Source organism: Pristis pectinata, chromosome 5 (genome assembly GCF_009764475.1).
Source record: "Pristis pectinata isolate sPriPec2 chromosome 5, sPriPec2.1.pri, whole genome shotgun sequence".
Lineage (NCBI taxonomy): Eukaryota > Metazoa > Chordata > Chondrichthyes > Rhinopristiformes > Pristidae > Pristis > Pristis pectinata.
The window spans coordinates 54335834-54355129 of record NC_067409.1 but is presented as its reverse complement, the minus strand read 5'-3'; the positions used below and the strand labels follow the sequence as shown (position 1 = coordinate 54355129).

The window sequence follows — 19296 nt, the reverse complement described above, 5'->3', positions numbered from 1 at the left end:
GCTGTCAAAGAAGCTTTGGTAAGTTGTTGCAGTACAGTAAGCAGATGGTACACATTGCAGCCATAGTGCACGAGTTCATGGAGTGAATGTTTTTGGTGCTTGATTAGGTGCCAATTAAATAGGCTGTTTTGGTATGAATGTTATTGACGTTCCATTCTTCCTGGCAAGTGGCAAGTATTCCATCATGTTTTTGGTGGGTTTTAGTTGACAAAGTGCTTTGGGAAGGTAGGTAAGTCACTTGATAGAAGATATCTGTTGTATACCTGTTGCCACATTATTGACATGGCTGATTGATTTAAGAGTTTGGTAAATGTGATCCTTTAAGATATTGACAGTATAGGAGTCGGGGATGGTAAAACCTTTGATTGTAAAGGAGAGGTGCTTAGATTCCCTCTTCTTGGTGATGGAAATCATCCAGTGCAAATATAACATTTATCAGCTGAAAATTGAACATTGTTCTGGGCTTATTGCATGCTTATCTGAGGAATCAAGAATGGATTTAAACCTGATGTGATGATCAATGAGCATTCCCTCTATTGACGCTATGGGAATGAAAAGGTCATTTTTAAAGAGCTGAAGACCTCTGGGAACTCTTGCAGCAGTAATTGTTACTGTGGTGTATTTTCACAGCCTCCCTTTCTGCATTTTGCAGGGACTGCTCACTTCATGACTCCCTGTTCTGCTCTTCTATCCCCACTCACCATTCCCTGTTCCATGGCACCTTGCCATGCAACCAGAGGCAATGCAACACCTGTCCATTGACTTCTTCCCTTCTCGCCATCCAGGGGCCCAAACAGTCATTTCAGGCGAAGCAGTGATTTGCTTAGACATAGTTATACAGCATGGAAATAGACCCTTCAGCCCAACTCGTCCATTGTGACCAAGTTGCCTGCTTGAGCTAGTCCCATTTGCTTGTGTTTGGCCCATATCCTTCTCAACCTTTATCAACTAAGTACCTGTCCAAATTTCTTTTAAATGTTGTAATTGGACCCATGTCTACCACACTGGCAGCTCATTCCATGGAAAAACTTACCCCTCAGGTCCCCTTTAAATCTTTCCCCTTTCACCTTAAAGCTATGCCCTCTAGTTTTAGACTTTACTACCCTGAGAGAGAGACTGTGACCATCCACCTTATCTATGCCTCTCATGACTTCCTCAACTTCTATAAGGTCACCCCTCAGCATCCAATGCTCCAGGAAAGAAAGCCCCAGCCCATCCAGTTTCTCCTTATAAGTCAAGACCTCCAAGTCCCAGTAATTTCCTTGTGAATCTTTTCTTCACCCTTTCTAATTTATTGACATCTTTCCTATAGCTAGATGACCAGAACTGCACACAATACTCCAAGTATGGTCTCGCCATACAGTTGTAACATGACATCCCAACTCTTGTACTTGATGCCCTGACAAACGAAGACAAGCATGCCAAATGCCTTCTTCACCACCCTGTCTACCAGTGTCATCACTTTCAGGGGTCTATGTATTTGTACCCCTACGTCTCTCTGTTCTAGGACACTCTCCAGGGCCCTGCCATTTACTGTGCAAGTCCTGCCCTGGTTTACTTCCCAAAATGCAATACTTGATTGAGTTAAATTCCATCTGCAATTCCTTGGCCCACATTTCTAATTGATTTAGATTCCATTGTAATCTTAGATCACTTTCTTCACTGTCCACTACACCACCAATTTTTGTGTCATAAGTAAACATGGTAGCCATGCCAACTACATTCTTATTCAAATCATTAATATAGATGACAAAGAACAGTGGGCCCAGCACTGATCCCTGTTGTACAATCTGAAAAACAACCCTTCGCTACCTTCCTCTGTCTCCTTCCACCAAGCCAATTTTATATCCAATGGGCTAACTCACCCTGGATCCCATGTGATCTAACCTTCTGGATGAGCCAACCAAGTGGGCCCTTGTCAAAGGCCTTGCTAAAGTCTATGTAGACAACGTCTACTACCCTGCCCTTGTCGATCCTTTTGGACAACTATTCAAAAAAAAACTCAATCAAATGCTTCCTATCTAGTCTACTGCATTTAGTTTTCACAATGTGGCCTCCTCTACATTGGCGATCGCTTTACAGAGTGCCAGCATAAGTCTGCAGGGGTGGTCCTGAGCTTCCTGTTGCATAGCACTTAAATTCTCAATCCCATTTCCGTTCCAACTGCCTGTGTACAACCACCTCCACTGCCATTGTAGGCCCAATGCAAACTAGAAGAATATTTTATCTTCTGTCTAGGCACTTTGCAGGCCTCTGGAATGAATATTTGAATTTTCCAACTTCAGGTAAACAGCTCTCCCATTGATTCCCATTATCATGCTCATGCTAGTGGAGCTTTGAGGATGTGAAGCTTCAGTAAGGATGTAAGTGGTAGGATTGTGGGAGTTACTGAGAGGCTGTAGCTGGTAGGATAGTGGGAGTTAGTGACAGGATGCTGGTGATATGACGTGGCTTATGGTGAGAGGATGTTGATAGGATTCTGGGGGTGGGGGGGGGATAGTGAGAGGATATTGGTGATGGGCCTGTGGGGTTACTGAGAGACGTAGTTGATTGTACTGTGGGGGCTACCAAGAGGATCTAGGTGGTCAAACTGCAGCTGTTCATGTGGTTGAGAACACAGGCTGTGACAATTAGAATCATTTAAAAGTCGTGGAAGGTTGCACATGAAAGTAATCTTTAAATCAGAATTGTTTAGAATTTTGAGGTGGAAATTAATTACTTCAAGATGTTTGGTTACTTATTATGGAATGAAATTTAAAAAAAATAAATAAGTGTCCCTGCAGGTTTCCTGACTGCTCAAAGAGTTTTTTGAAAGCAGCTTGGAAGCCAGATCTCCTCTCGATATTGACTTAGTTGATTTTACCTGAGGCAGAAGGAGGAGTTCTCGATTCGACTTGGCATGTGTAGCTAAGGGAGTTTGCCTACTCCTGATAAAGGCATAGCTACTCCAATGTGCTGGCATATCACTGTCAACTGAGAGCACTAGGTTCAGCTGCAAGTCTGTCCACGGGCAAGCAGCCAGCTGATTCTTGCGTGCACCGGGGAGTGAAATGGTAGTTCAAATGAGGCACTGCAATAGTTGTAGAACATTTTCCTGTGGTTAAAAGAAAATATCAATGACAAAAGAATGTTGATTTTGATTGCTTTCAAGAATCTGCAAGAAATATTTGCCTTTATTTTGAGCCTTTAATATACAAAATACCTCAACACAGGACTGTTATAAAATTTGATAAAGAGGCATTAAGGCAGATGATCAAGAATGTCATCAAAGGGGGTAGGTTTTTAAAGAGTTTGTTGAGGTTGTGAGGCAGAAAGGCTATCCTGGAGCCTAGGGCACTGCAGCTGAATTGTCAGGGGAAATCTAATGTGGATTTTAATTCATTGGTCGACTTTTTGTTTCAGACAAAAACAAAGGGAGGAGTATCCTGAGTGTACTTTTGGAGAAACTTGGCTATTCTATGGCTGCCGGCATTGTGATCGAGACTATCTATTTCGGTAACCACAGTGTTTTGATTTTATTTGCACCACTTCTTAACCTCTCTGTGATTGAGGATCCATTCACAGAGTAAACATGCACTATTCTATCAACTGCCTTAATCATGGACTCTACAAATAAAATCTTTTACCTCAAATTTTCAAAATATTCTTCCTTCATTTGTTATTGAAACTAAAGCTCTGTGCAAACTTCTCAAAAATTATTATTATGAGTTCTGATTGAATTTTTTGTTAAACTCCTAGACTGAATTTTCATTTGCAATATATTCAAGAACTGAATAGGGAAGCACTATTTAAACTTCCTGATTCTGGGGTTAAATTTAATCAAACTTAAATATTTATCCTTTAAAGGATTTGTCCCAAATTTGGGATCAGATTTTCTTAAGCGGGTATGTTTACGTTATACTAGATCAGGCCCACCACCCAGAATTGCTGATAATTTCCCCATGCTCACGCACTCTTGGGCCAGATTCGAAGGGCTAGTTTTGCTGACCCTCTGCACATTGGATTCCAGTGGAGGAGTCTAGATGGTGACTGGGTCATGGGTACATAGTGCAGAAGGGCCGGAGCACCCCTTGTAAGCTTTGATGGAAGCCCAACCTGGGAACAGAGCTTTTTCTTCATGGATTTTAACTGTCTTGATAACTCTTCAGTAACATTCAGAGACATTTAAAATTGGAGTAAGCTAAAACATGTAATTAAAAGCATGTACAGTCACTTAAAAGTAATTGAAAACCTGAAATGAAAGCAACAAAAAAGTACTTGCCTTCCACTTTGTCACCTCACTTACAAGAGAATCCCAGCATGACTGGGCACCACTGTTTTTCCTGAGCAATCCATCCATGAAAAATACTGACTGATTTGAAACCCCTCAGCTGGCAAGATTTGGCCCATTGAAGCCCTGTGATGAACATAGCTGATTTGATCTCTTTGCACAGGAGCACTTCCCTCTGTCTCTGTGCAGTTGACAACATAGAAACTGAGTGCATCTTCATCTACCTGTTCTAGACAGCTGAGCAAAATTTCACCTGGTGAAAGTTCTGAGGATTTGCCTCGTGTTACACTTCAGCTCCCTTCTATTGATATTTTTCACTTTTCAGATTTTATTTACTGATTTAAGCCTCTTACAATGGTAAGTAATCATTTCCATTTTTGACACAGGAAAATCTATATCAGCAGCAGATGATTGCACAGTTGGGCTTAAATGAAATTAAAGGATAAAATAAAACAGGAACTTAAGTATTATTTAATTTTGTCAGTGTTGATGATGTAGTCTTAATGTCCTCACAGTTTTTAGTGCAAAAGTGTAACCCAGGCTGTGGCAGAGCTTTGAGTCCCACCACTCCTGAGGTGCTGTTTCACTTTAAACCCAAAATGAGTTGAATTGCTTCTTAGGGCAAGGCCATCTCATTTATATAATTTAGTTTTGTTCAGCCTTCTGCTTTGGAGCACTGCATCTGAGGAGGCATAAAGTATGTGCTGGAGACTTGGCAGAAGTGGGCCATGAGGTAAAGATGGCCTATTGTTAAAAATGCAGCCCAATTGTGCAAGCTCTGTTTCTTCCCTATATCATGCATGCACGAGATTATAGTTCCTTAGTGTGAAGGACAGCATCAGTTATGTAATTGGGTTCCCCCTAAATTGAATTAACTTCTGGAGACTTACTTAGGCTTAAGTAAAGTTCGTGAACAGAAGCACTGGCAGAATGCTTTATGCTGCCTAACTGCATTGAATATCAATAAAACTTTTAAAATCCATATCTGAAAAAATGGGTAACTGGAGCTCATTGGCCCCTAATTATTTTCATTTTTCAACAATTAAATATTAGTGTAATATCTATAGATCCATAACTCTGGTGTTTTAGTTGTGGTCCAGATTCATGGGGGTTTCAAATCTTTCCTCGGTGGCTTGGATTGAATGCCCAATATAGCAGTGGCAACAAGCTATACTTTACTTCTGAAATTCAGTTCTATTAAAAGGCAGCGGGATTACCACCCTCTGCTAGTTTTTAATAATGGGGTAAAATACTTAATAAAAATGAGGTAAAATTTATTAAAAATCTTTATTTAAAAATACATGGATATTTAGAATAAAAGCAGGAGTGCTGGAAATGCTTTGGGTCAGTTCAGAAGTTCTGCTGGAAAAGTATTCAGCTTAATGTTTGGGGTTAGATCACAGCTGGAAGACACTACAAATGGAAAGAATAAAACAGTCAACTGTAAGAGGAGGAAAATCCAGATTAAAACATGGGAGTACACACATACACAGGAACAGAAATAAAATGAAGTACTTAAATGCCAAAGTAATATTTTGTTTTTTCTCTCTGCAGAAAAGAATTGAGACATTTTCTCAGTAATGGTACCTTAACACAACTGAAAGTCTGTTTCTCAAGAGACACGACAGATGGAAAACCAAAATATGTTCAACATTTACTCCAGCACTTGGCTCATGAGGTCACAAAAATATTGCTGAGTGAAAATGGTTATTTGTATGTTTGTGGGTGAGTAGAAATATAATGATGTCTGTGGCTGTTTGATTGCATATTTTCAGAACTGTAAGGAATAGAGTATATAATTCATCCGTGATTCTGTCATGGAACAGATATATGTGGTTATATCATCTGAACATTGCTGCATTCTGCTCCAAAAAGATACAAAAAGAACTTATCAACTGATGAATAGGTATTTCATTGAATTCAGTCTTCTGATTTAGATGCTATTGTCATCATACATTGCTGAAACTGAACATAATATTCTTTGCTTTGTGGTAGGGTAATTTTGGAATCAAAGCTGAAATTGCTAAAATCTAATGTAGTTGAAGGGAAAATGGGCTTTTCAGGTTCGTAGTACAATAAAAACAGCACCTTGAGCAAATAAAGTCTTTTTAAATATTAATTGAATGCTGAATTCTGCAGTAAGGGGAATATAATAGAATTAAAATGTAATAGTTTCTTTTGTCAAACATTAGTAAGCTAACAGTACGAGTTTTATCTGCAGTTTTGGTCTTTTCCTTCTGTGAAAAAGATGCTAATACAGTAGAGGAATAAGTAGTGGAGCTTAGAGGTCTGTTCGGGTATAAAATACTCCATCCAAAGCTGACCGAACCTGATCACCGCCAATCCGAGCCCAGGTAAGTTTAATCTTTTCCTCAAGCCGACCCAACTCAGGGCAGTTTACAGAACATGCGCCCAGTCACTTGCGCTGAGCCAGACTTGACATCCACTCATGAGAGAGGCACTGACAGTTTTTCCCATGTCTCATCCATGCTCTGAAAATGTTCCCCATCCACTGCCTGACTGTGACACCGAGGCAGACTTGAAGCAGATGACTGAGGAAAGCACACCCCAACCCCATGCAAGGTCCCACCTGCATTCTCTTGCTGACTTTCATATCCCCAGCATTAAGCCAAGCTCAACAACTAAGCCCAGAAAATGCATTCTAAGCACAGGTAAAGTCCTTCACCCACCTCCCAAAGAAAGGACAATACCACTTGACCAAGGCAAACATGAAACCATAACCTTAAAAATATGCCTCAAGCACGAGCAAAATTCCCAACCACTCCCTTCCCTGGTATCACATCCAGTTGCTGACATTCACTAAACTTAAAGTCAACAACCAAAATTTACCTTAATGGATCAAGTTCCTCTTCTGCTCCCTGGCTGAGTTTCTCGCAAACAACACCAGCTCCTGCTGACACTGAGTCAAACTGACATGGATAAACTACTGAGCTGGACAGTATGTCCCGTCCTGTCCCATCCCATCCCAACCCAACCCAACCCAACCCAATGTGAACCTGAATGTTTCCGTGGATTATGCACCGGGCCTCACCTGAACGTGACACAGAGTCTGATCCAATCATGTACCTGGTATGAAGAAAGACCAGAAAAGTTAGGACGATTTTCAGCAGAGCACAAAAGATAATTGGATGATTTGACTAAATGGTTTAAATTTTTGAAGGTGGGATGAAGTAGATGCATAAACTGTCTCTATATGTTACTAATTTTCAGCAAAAGGAGATAAATATAATAAATGGAAGAGAATCTGGGCAAGGGAAATGAGAAACCTCTTTCTGTAGAAAGTTGTAAGCTTAGAAAATATAATACCAGAATTAGTGATTGAAGCAAAGACCACATCAATTTTTAACCAAGTAAATTGAATTTCTCATCCAGAAGTACTTAATTTTAAAAAAACATATTTACATGTCATGATTATCTTTACTTTATCTGAATTGTGATAGTAGAGATTCTGGTTTTATGGATTCATAATAATTTCTGCAAAAAATGCAGTTGGAAAGAAAGTTTGGGGATGGAGGCACATGCAGATAATAGTGTCATACAGCACAGAAACAGGTCCTCCAGCCCACCAAGTCTGTGCTGCCTGTCAAGTACCATGTACACTAATGGCAGCCAAGGCCAGCATTGAACCTGGGTCACTGGTGCTGTGAGGCAGTGGCTTTACCAGCTGTGCTACTGTGTCACCCAGTGAGGAGCAGATCCAAAGTACATCTTCACTCTCTTGCTCTTCAGCCATGGTCTGCACGCATTAGAGTTCTGGGGTATCTGAAAGGAGAAAGGTACAGATGCATTGTTTTGGTGAGGCAGAAGTGCAAGGGAAGCAAGAGATGCAAACTGACACTACCTGCAGCTTGTAAATCATGGTATTTGTCTCATAAGGGAGTAAGTGGAACAAGAGAAGAAGGATTGTATCTGATCATAACACCACCTTTAACAGTTTTGACCACCACTGGCCAAGGGCTCTGTAAAGTCCAGTCCAATTTTGGACAACACTCTCTCTGCTGGGTAGGGGAAGATACCCCTCATCAATCTCTCATTGATCTCTCATCAATTTCTGCTTGTATACCACCTTGTCCTGCGAGTGGAAGTAAAGTACAGTTGAATTGTATGATATTTTCAGCTGATAGGCTTGCCTTGATTAAATAACGGGCAGTATACTTGCGCTGTGGGCTGTCGATTTGAGTACTGGTGTTGTGGTCAGAATATGAAGTTGCAGTGCAGGATGTGAAATCTTTGCTGATAGAACAACACAGTGCAGGAACAGGCCCTTCATCCCAATGTGTCTGCACAGACTGTGATGCCAAATTAAATTAATCCCATCTGCCTGCACGTAGTCTATATATCTCTCTTCCTTGCCTGTTCATGTGTCTGTCTAAACATTTCTTAAACGTTGCTATCGTATCTGCTTCTACCACCTCCCCCTCACCTTAAAGCTATGCCCCACTAGTATTTGACATTTCCACCTCGGGGGGTTGGGGGGTGGGGGGGGGGGGTAAGACCTTGACTACCCACCCTGTCTATGCCTCTCAGAACTGTATATTCTTCTATTAGGTCATCCCTCAGCCTCCAATGCTCCAGAGAAAACAATCCAAGTTCGTACAACCTCTCTTTACAACTAATATATTCCAATCCAGGCAACATCCTGGTAAACTTCTTCTGTATGCTCTCCGAAGCCTCCATATCCTTCCTATAGTGTGGCGACCAGAACTACACATAATTCTCCAAATGTGGCATAACTGAAGTTTTATACAGCTGCCACATGACTTCCTGACTTTTGTACTCAGTGCCCTGATCAAAGAAGGTGAACATATCATATGCTTTCTTTACCACACTATCCACTTGTGTTGCCACTTTTAGGGAGCTTTGGACTTGCACCCCAAGATCCCTCTGCACATCAGTGCTCTTAAGGGTCCTGCCATTTACTATATACTTTCCTCTTGCATTTGAGCTCCCAAAATGCAACACCTCACAGTTGTCCAGATTCAACACCATTTACTGCTTCTCCACAAAAATTTCCTGTTGATCTATATCCTGCTGTATCCTTTGACAACTTTCCTCACTATCCACAACTCCACCAACTTTGGTGTTGTCTGCAAACTTACTAACCAGACCATCTACATTTTCATCCAGATCATATATATATTTATGACAAACCACAAAGGTCCCAGCACTGATCCCTGTGGAAAACTACTGGTTACAGACCTCCAGTCAGAGAAATGTCTCTCCACCCTACCCTCTGTTTTTAATGGCCAAGCCAATTTTGTATCTAATTTACCAACTTACTTTTGTATCCAACCATGTGACTTAATCTTCCAGACTTGCCTACCATGAGAGACCTTGTCAAGTGCTTGACTAAAGTCCATTTTGCATAAATATATATTATGTAGACCATGTGAGGTTCTGTAGATAAGACTGATTCTATGCAGTCCTGTTTATGCTGGAAAAATTGTAACCAAAATACCTTTTGGAAAATTTTGAGAAGATAATTGTAGGAAATTTCATGTTTTGGGGATATGAGGGATAGGTTGTGGGCTAATGGAACTAATTTTTTTTACATATAAAATGAAATGAATTAAACATTTTCCAAAGAGTTGAGCCACATTCTGCTGAACATTACCACCTTTTCTATGATGCTATTTCAAAATTCTTTAATTTGAGAAATTGTAGCCAAACCACTGAGTTCAAACAGATGACGATATAAGAGCCATGCTTAAACTTGAAAAACTTATCTGCAGTAATAATGATTTGTCTAATTTGGATTGTATTGTACAGAACTGCTTGCAGTATAATTTCGGTTAAAGAATAATGTCTCCTGTAATATAGTCTGATCAAAAGGTGGCTCCATCAAATACGAAACAACTGAGCTGTGGAGGATTAGATAACCACAATGCCAGAGTGCTGCACTTGATAGTAAAAAGTGGGAGTTTGAATGACGATCCCAATTAACATTAACATTTGCATGGTAATTGACTGGCTGGTGTGGAGGAGTGAAGTAGATCTATTTCAGGGAAAGAGAGTATTATGAGATTCCCACACAAATTCACATGACTTGTTGTGGCATCTATGATGCTGGAGGAACTCAGCAGGCCAGGCAGCATCTGTGGAGAAAAGCAGGCGGTCAACGTTTCGGGTCAGGACCCTTCTTCAGGTCTGAAGATAGGAAAAAGGGAAGCCCAATATAGAGGAAGAAAAAGCAGAGCAGTGATAGGTGGACAAAAGAAGGTAGGTAGGGTGGGCACAAGGTGGTGATAGGTAAATGCAGGTGAGAGATAGTGATTTCTCCCTCCCCACCCCCCCCCCCCCCCAACCGTGGTTCTTCTTTTCTTCCCTTTCCTAGCCTACTTCTCTCTTTTCTACCCCACTTTTTTTTCTCTCCTTACTTTTGACCCATCCCCCGGTGGATCTGTTCTCCCCTCCTCCCCTGCACCTGCCTATCACTATCTCTTACCTGCATCTACCTATCACCACCTTGTGCCTACCCTGCCTCCCCTCTTTTGTCCACCTATCACTGCTCTGCTTTTCTCTCCTCTATATTGGGCTTCCCCATTTCCCATCTTCAGTCCTGAAGAAGGGTCCTGACCCGAAACATTGACCACCTGCTTTTCTCCACGGATGCTGCCTGGGCTGCTGAGTTCCTCCAGCATCATCGTCTTTTTCATCTAGATTCCAGCATCTGCAGTCCTTTGTTTCTCTAGTTGCAGCATCTCTTGTCTAACAATACCACATGACAATAAAAAATGGTATGAATGCAGCAAAGTTGTGATGACCAAAAATATGAAATTTGCAAACATACAGGAAAATTTTACTCAACTTTAGCTCTATAGCCATGTGTTAAGAATGGACATAAGGAAATTTGTTTGACCTCCCATCTCCTATGATCTACCTTTCATTGATATACATGAAGATTCTGTGTATTCTTAAAATTGTTATTTAACACACACTGTAGATTATAGATGTTCATGTGGACTTTTGGAAGATATTTGACAAAGTGCCACACTGAAGGCTGATGAAGATGAATCTTCATTGACTTAAGATGCAAGTGTAATTTTGGATAAAAAATTAGTTAAGTGATGTGTACTGAAGGATGGTGCTGAATGAATACTTTCCAGACAAAGAAGTGGTGTTCCCCAAGGGACAGTTCTAACTTTGTTCACAAACTACATGGTCTTCAGTGTAGGGACTAGAATTATAAATCTGCAGATGTAGGGAGCAGTTGATACAAAGTCAGTAATTACTGATGAGGATGGCTATAGGTTACTGAATACTGTGAAATAGGCAAAAAGAGTTCAGTATGAAGTATGAGATGATACACTTTGGGAAGACTAATATCGAAATACAGTTACTATAAATGACATGATTTTGAAGAGTCCATATTCATAAATCCTGAAAGATGAGAGGATAAGATAAGGGAGTTAAAGTGCATTTGGGATTGGATTTTATAAATAGAGGAATGGAATGAAAGCAAAAATAATACAGGAGCCTACAAGAAAACCTCTAGTTTGGGCTCAGCTAGAATAAATTTGGGCACTTCAGGAAAAGAACTTGGGTACAGTGGAGAATTACTGCGACCTTACCGGTCTTTTCAAGGACTAGGGATTTCAGTTAAGAGTAGAAATTAGAAATGTTGGTACTACTTTACTAGGAGCAGAGAAATTTAAGAGGTTGAACTGATAAGTTTTGATATAGATAGAGAGTAATTATTTCCTCAATAACCAGGCATCAAGGCCACAAAATCATTGGCACAAGATAATAAGGGAAGATGAGGACAAAATACTTTCACTTAAAGTTGGAAAGATGAAAGGAATTGGGCAGATACTGAAGATGAGGAATTTACAATACTGCAGACAAAAGATAGGCATATGGGATTAAACATGACTACTCAAAGTCTTTGGTTTTCTAATGAAACTAATATATTCTCACATTTTGCTGATTATTTTTATTCTTGCAACAGAGATGGCAAGAATATGGCTAAAGATGTGAACACTACTCTGACTGAAATTATATCCGAAAAGTTGGGAGTGAATACTCTGGAAGCTATGAGAATTATAGCCAATCTTCGTGAAGAGAAGCGCTACCTGCAGGATGTCTGGAGTTAAATGATTCTTGAGAGAAGGATTCAAAACTAATCGTGTGTTTTTAATCTTTTTGCAAAGACCAGAGACATTTTTAACCTTTTATAAATCTAGGAAGAAATGTTGGAAAGACACTATTCTTTTAGGCAAAATGATTGGATTTTTTTCAGCACAGCTCCATGTGAGAGACAATAATTGAGGATAATGGTAATGTCCCTCTTCTTGATAAACATTATTCCGACAGAAGCAAATGATAAAAGCTTGTCAAACATCTTTCTGTAGGATGCTCCACCAAATGCAGACACTACTTTTAAGAGTTGCTGTCGGTGATTATGTTTCTGCTCTTTGATGGACTGTCCCATAAAACAGCAGTTTCTCTTTCTTTGTGTAACTCTTAATGCTACATTTGACAAAATCAGTGGAAGTGTAATATTTATGCAAATTTTAAGACATGCCATTTGAAACCTTCATTAGTAAGGTTTAGTTATAGGCAACGCAGAGCTATGATTGAAGACTCCAGCAGTTTCAGTACATTTATACCATGATATGCAAGTTTCATTTTTAGAAATTCTCAGGAATAGTCATGGACCATTGGTTTCCCACATTTTACCATCTTATTCATCGTGCTGTCATTTTTCACCACCTTTAACTTGTGTACCGAATTGTTCTTTTTCATTCATTTCATAATTTCATTAAAAAAAACACTCAAGGACATCACACCTTCACCACCTGGCTCAATATTATCTCAGAATCACACATCACAGAAGCGGGGCCCTTTCAGCTCACCTCATCCATGCCAACTGTGATGCTTATCAATGCTAATTCCATTTGCCTGTATCCCTCTATGCATTTCCTGTCTAAGTACCTGTCCAAATGCCTTTGAAAAGTTGTAATGGTATCTGCACCTACCACTTCCTCTGGCATCTCATTCCAGATAACCACTACTACTCTGTATGGGAAAAATCTATTCCTCTTAGGTATCTTTTAAATTTCTCTCCTTTCACCTTAAACCTGTGCCATTTAGTTCTAGACTCCCTGCCCTGGAAAAAGATTCTGACTATATATCCTATCTATGCCCCTCATAATTTTATAAACTTCTGTAAGGTCAACCCTCAGCCTTCTATGTTCCAATGATAATAAATGCAGTCTATCCAAACTCTTCTTATAACTATAGCCCCCAATTACAGGCAATGTCCTGGTGAACCTCTTCTGTGCTCTCTCTATTGCTACCACACCCTTCCTGCAGTGTGGCAACCATAACTGTACACAATACTCCAAATGCAGTGCAACCAATGTTTTGGGTACTGCAACGTGATATCCCAACTGTTAAACTCAATGTCTCAGCCTATGAAGACAAGTATACCAAATGCTGCCTTTATTATCCTATCCACCTGTGTTGCCACTTTCAGCATGCTATGGACTTGCACCCCAAGGTCTGTCTGTGCATCAATGCTCCATTTACTCTCTTTGTCCTATCAGAATTTGACCTCTCAAAGTGCATTACCTCGCACTTCTCTGGATAAGATTCCATCTGCCACCACTTCGCCCAATGTCCCACTGTATCCTTAGATAACCTTCTTCGCTATTTACGATGCCGTCAATTTTTGTGTTATCAGTCCATCTAAATTTTCATCCAAGTCATTTATAAATGTTACAAACAACAAAGATCCCAGCACTGATCCCTGTGGTCCATCACTGGTTACCGATTTCCAGTCAGAAAAACACCCATTCACCACTACTCTCTGCTTCCTATCACCAAGCCAATTTTGGATTCAGTTTGCCAGCACGCCCTGGATTCCTTGTGCCTTAACCTTCTGGACCAGCCGGCCAAGTGGGACCTTGTCAAATGCCTTACTGAACTCCATGTAAACCATGTCTACTGCTCTGACTTCATCAATTTTCATAGCCACTTCCTCAAAAAACCCAATCAGGTTTGTGGGACTTGATCTCTCCTGCGTAAAACTATGCTTCTCCAACAACTTCCCGATCACTGATGCAAGGCTCACTGGCCTGTACTTCTCATGCTTATCTCTACTGCCCTTGAACAAGGGGACGACATTACTATCTAACTTCTGTGATCTGTGAAATTTCTCCTATTTCTCGTAGTGTGGTAGGAGGTCATTTGGCCCATTGAATCTATGCTGGCGCTCATAGTATTCCCATCAGCCCCATTCCTGCACTTACTTTCCTTCTCTTGCATCAGCTCTCCACTGATTCTCCTGCCATGCACCTACACAAGGGGTAGTCTACAATAACTGACTAGCATATGTTGGAGGAAACTGGAGCATTTATGGAAATCCATGCAGTTACAAGGAGAATATGCAAACTCCATATGGATAGCACCAAACATCAGAATTAAACCCAGGTCCCTAGAGCAGTGAGGCATCACTCTGCTACACAGTTTGTAACCTTTGTGATCCTTGAACAAAGGAAATAAACTTATTTCATTACTTTTAAAACAACTAGGCACATGTGGATGCAACGCCTCATCATAAAATTTGAAGTTTAAAGGTCTGTTGATTTATAATCAGAATATGAAATTCTCTAGCTTTTGCCTCCTCCCCAGATTTTTGTTAACAATTTCAATTTTAGTTCTGTGTTCCTGTGTTCCTAAGGAAGAGTTAAAGTGTTTTTGTTGAAAGATATGCATTTATGTTTGCAGGCTTTTTTTATATGTATGTTATATTCAAAATCTTTTAGGATTCAGGTAGTCACCATATGTCAAGTTTTGCATGTGAATATTTGAAAGTTACATTGCAGTCATGAAGGAAGTTGGGCAAAAAGCTTGATGAGCTCAAGAAAAATTTACATGAATAGGAACATTTTTACTGATTAGAAATGAAATAGCAATACATAGTCTACAGAAGCAATTCAGGATTCAAATTGATATCACAGCCTGGAATTTGCATTCATTAGTTAAAGAACAGCTACCCACATAATGTAAACTGGCTTTTCAGCAGCAATGTCATTTTGCCTTCTGTGGAAAAGATCTGATATGCATGAGCAGGTGAAGACACAATGTGGCTCTTCAGCCAGTCTACACTGAGAAATCTTCACTGAGTCGCACGTGTAGGAATTGGATCACCTGGTGCTATCATCTTTTTCAGGGCTGTAGATCCCAATTTGTGGGGAATTTGAATTGTGACTTGCAATTGCTGTATTATGATTCTGTATACGAGTAGTATGCAAAGAAGGCTGCAATCCATACTCTGTTGATGCTTGCCCTCCAGGTTTGAGGTGGGTCTACACACCTTGCTCACTATGACCGACCACGGCACACAGGAAACCAGGTTTGGACAGCAGGAATAACCTGGTGAATAGTTGGAGGAGAACCATTGCACTCACTGAAAATTGAAAAGTTGAGCTGCAAGTATTGCTCTGATTTGTACAGAAAATGGAGGTGAGGTTTCCCTTTGATAATACCAGGGTGGTTTTGCTCCCTCTGGGCTTTCAGCATGACCAGGAACAGGAGGAGTGGGCTCAAAAGTAAGGCCACTGCTCCAGTGACTGCAGTGAAGTGAGGGGGAGAAGAGCTCTGGCCTGAAGAATCTATCCAATAATACTTCTATCTCCACCCACTCTTGTGCCCGTCTATTTAGAGGATGGGATGTTCAAAGGAAGCAGTTATTGTAGTCTACAAGCTGCTGTAGTGACTGCATCGCCTGTCACCTTGAAGCCCACAGTTTACCTAAACTCCTTAGTCTCCAGATCATTGCGGGCTAATTTATTCCACATTTCAGTTTGCAACCCGCATTTTCCAGTGGAATTTGAAGCTCATGGCTGCAGACTTGAAGCCAGAAAGGATAAATTAGATTTAAGCATGTGCAGAAAGTGAGATAGAGAGGGCAACAATGGTTGAATTAAGAGAGAGAAATAAGATGGAAAAAAATGATATTTTGTATTTCAAGCAGTAATTAAATTCTGAAGGAATGAGACTCATTGCCAGAGTGGTTGATCAGCAATAATTAACACTTAACCATGCTATGAACAATACCCGTTCACCTGTATGGTCAAATGATTTCCCAACAGCTAATCATTGATGTTTCACACTTTTATTCAAGGTTTTTCAGCCTATAGCAAGATAAAAAGCTCCCCAATAATCTTGGATAATTTGTTGAGTGAAAACTTCACAAAAAATCTGACATATTTTACATTTGTTCCTTAACCTGGTAAAAGGTGCATTACATGGGACATTGAAGTCTAGAAACATCTCCAAGATAAGGCAAGGCTGATAGGATGGAAATAAATGCCTGAAGTATTGCTGAGGGAGAGGAGAAAATTTAATTGCCTAAAAAAAATCTTATTTTTTTAAAGTTTTGTTCAAGTTCCAGAGTTATGGGAAAAGATGAAAATATTATAAAGTTGCAAATTTGCATTAATGTGAAAAATATTTAACATTCAAAAAATTTATAGACATTTAAAACTAACAAATCATGTAAATGCAAGGTAAATAAAAATTATCCAATCCTTGGATATTACATTGCCATTTATAAGATTTTATTCCATAATCATCTTCTGGTACCGTAATTAAAATTTGAGAACTGGCAAAAGAGATCCTTGCATCCTTCTAACCCAAAGCTCTAAAATTTTCTGGCAATTGATGGGCAGTTTGTCCTAGCTCTTTGTTTCCATAGGCTCTGTTAATTTTAACATCTGATTATTTTTTCCCCCCACTCCACCACTCGCTCTCAGCATATGGGGGAGCGCTGAGTCTCTGACGGCATCGGGATCTCAGCTACATGGACAGAGATCCTACATTGGTGTCAGCTGCATGGTACAATGATGGCAAACGATGACTGCCCCTCCATCATTACAGCCATAGAATTATGAATCTATTAAGATATTGGCACAGCAGCCCAGAGTAGAACAACAACCCACCTTCTGGATTTTCACATTTAACTCTGTATAATTGGACTACAGAAGTTACTGTTCTACTTACTCCATTACAATTAGTGCACTACTTATCCTTACCATTATTCTCAATCCAAACTACAGCATTTTCATAAACTTGCTTAGTATTCCTGCTGCCCCTGACTCTAAGTTCAGCAATAAACAAGTTAGCATTTTTGTTGTAGGTGTTTTGTACAGTTGGTTTCCCCATGGGAGTTCAGTGTCATGAACTTCTTCAGGATTAAAAAGTCTTGTTGGGGCAGGGGATGAAGGGGAAAGTCCCAAGCAGCTGTAGACCCCTCGTGTACTTATGAACAGGCCCACCTCTTTCAGCCTGGATAAAGGATGCCTCTTTGCTGACCTTCCCTAGCTTGGCAAGTTACACGTGCCCTGTTGAGCATGTGTGGAACTCCCTACCCACCATTTTGGAGACTTCTGAAAGTGCTACATGGCAAATTTTCTGGGTTGTTTATCCCAGGAACAGAAGATATTGTTCTTCTGCAGTCTGGTAATCAGGAATAAAACAATATTCAATAGATAATATTCATGGGATCCAGGGCACATTGGCAAATTGGATCCAAAGTTGGCTTGATGGCAAGAAATAGAGGGTGATGGTGAAGGGTTGCCTTTTGTGATTGGAAGCCTGTGACCATAAGTGTACCATAGGAACTGGTGCTAGGACCCTACTATTTGTACATTAACAACTTGGATATGAATATAGGAACTACGATCAGTAAATTTGCGGATGACATGAAAATTGGTGGTGGTGTTGATAGTGAAGAGAATAGACTTAGTTTATTGAAAGATATTGATTAGCTGGTAAGCTGGGCAGAGCAATGGCAAATGGAATTGATTCCCAGTCAGTGCAAGGTGATGCATTTTGGGAGGTCTACTAAGAGCAGGACATACCTATGAATGGTAGGGAGTATTGAGAAACAGAGGCACCTTGGTGTGCAGGTGCATGGATCCCTAAAGATGGCAGAACAGGTAGATAAGGTGGCAAAGAAAGTAAGTGGGATGCTGGCCTTTATTAGCTAGGGCATAGAATATAGGAGAATGGAGGTTGTGGTGCAACTTTATAAAACCTTGGTTAGACCACAGCTGGAATATTGGGAGCATTCTGGTCACTGCACTATAACAAGGATGAGAGTGCACTGGAGGATGCAGAGGAGATTTACTTGGATAGGCTGGGTTTGTTTTCCTTGGAGCGGAGGAGGCTGAAGGGGTACCCAGTGAGAGCTACACAAAATTACAATGGGTGTAGATAGGGTGGATAGTGAGAAGATTTTCCCTATAATGGAGACATCTAAAACCAAAGGGCATAGGTTTAATCAGAATCAGATTTATTATCATTGATTTTGACATGAAATGTAATTTTAACATATTACATTTTATTTTTTATTATATTTTATTATAAAACACAATTATTATCACTATGACATGAAACGTTGTTTTGCAGTAGCAGTACAGTGCAAAGACAGAAAAATTACTATTAATTACAAAAATAAATAGTGCAAAAACAGGAATAATGAGGTTTAAGAGGATTAGAGGGATTCTAAGGATTTATTTTTCACCCAGAGGATGGTTGCAATCTGGAAGGTCCTGCAGAAGAAAGGACGCCAACAAAATATTAAAGGCAAGTCACGGATTTGTAAAAGACTGAGATACTCAAAATCACTTTTATAGTTACTGTTAGCTACGTTATAATAATTTGGATTTTATCAATGCTCCATTTCTTTTCAAATAGATAACAAAAGACGTATGGTTAAATGGTATGTCAAAGAGAAGCTCTGAATGATTGAATTAACTAAATATAGAGGATGAAATGAATCTGCCCAGTTTCTCCATAGTACCACCTGCAATACATTGGCAAGACTCTTCAGTGTCATAGAGTCATACAGCATGGAAACAGCTCTTCAGCCCAACTCATCCATGTTGACCCTGGTGCCCATCAAGCTAGATCCATTTCCCTGTGTTTGGCCCATATCCCTCTAAACCCCTTCTATCCATGTACTTAACCAAATGTCTTTTGAATGTTGTTATTGT

General features: G+C 40.1%; 1 protein-coding gene across 2 annotated transcripts in view; it reads left to right on the top strand.

Annotated features, from left to right (window-relative positions):
• Positions 1-17374, top strand: part of mtrr (5-methyltetrahydrofolate-homocysteine methyltransferase reductase) — a 69471-nt gene extending 52097 nt beyond the window's left edge. The window contains exons 13-15 of one of the 2 annotated variants that reach the window (XM_052015415.1): positions 3403-3495; positions 5825-5995; positions 12240-17374. In XM_052015415.1, the coding sequence (XP_051871375.1) occupies positions 3403-3495; positions 5825-5995; positions 12240-12384 (409 nt within the window). In that variant the 3' untranslated portion in view covers positions 12385-17374. Of the gene's footprint in view, positions 1-3402; positions 3496-5824; positions 5996-6491; positions 6620-12239 lie in introns of those variants that run through there. The other variant, XM_052015417.1, reaches the window with a different exon arrangement.
• Positions 17375-19296: the final 1922 nt, after the last annotated feature.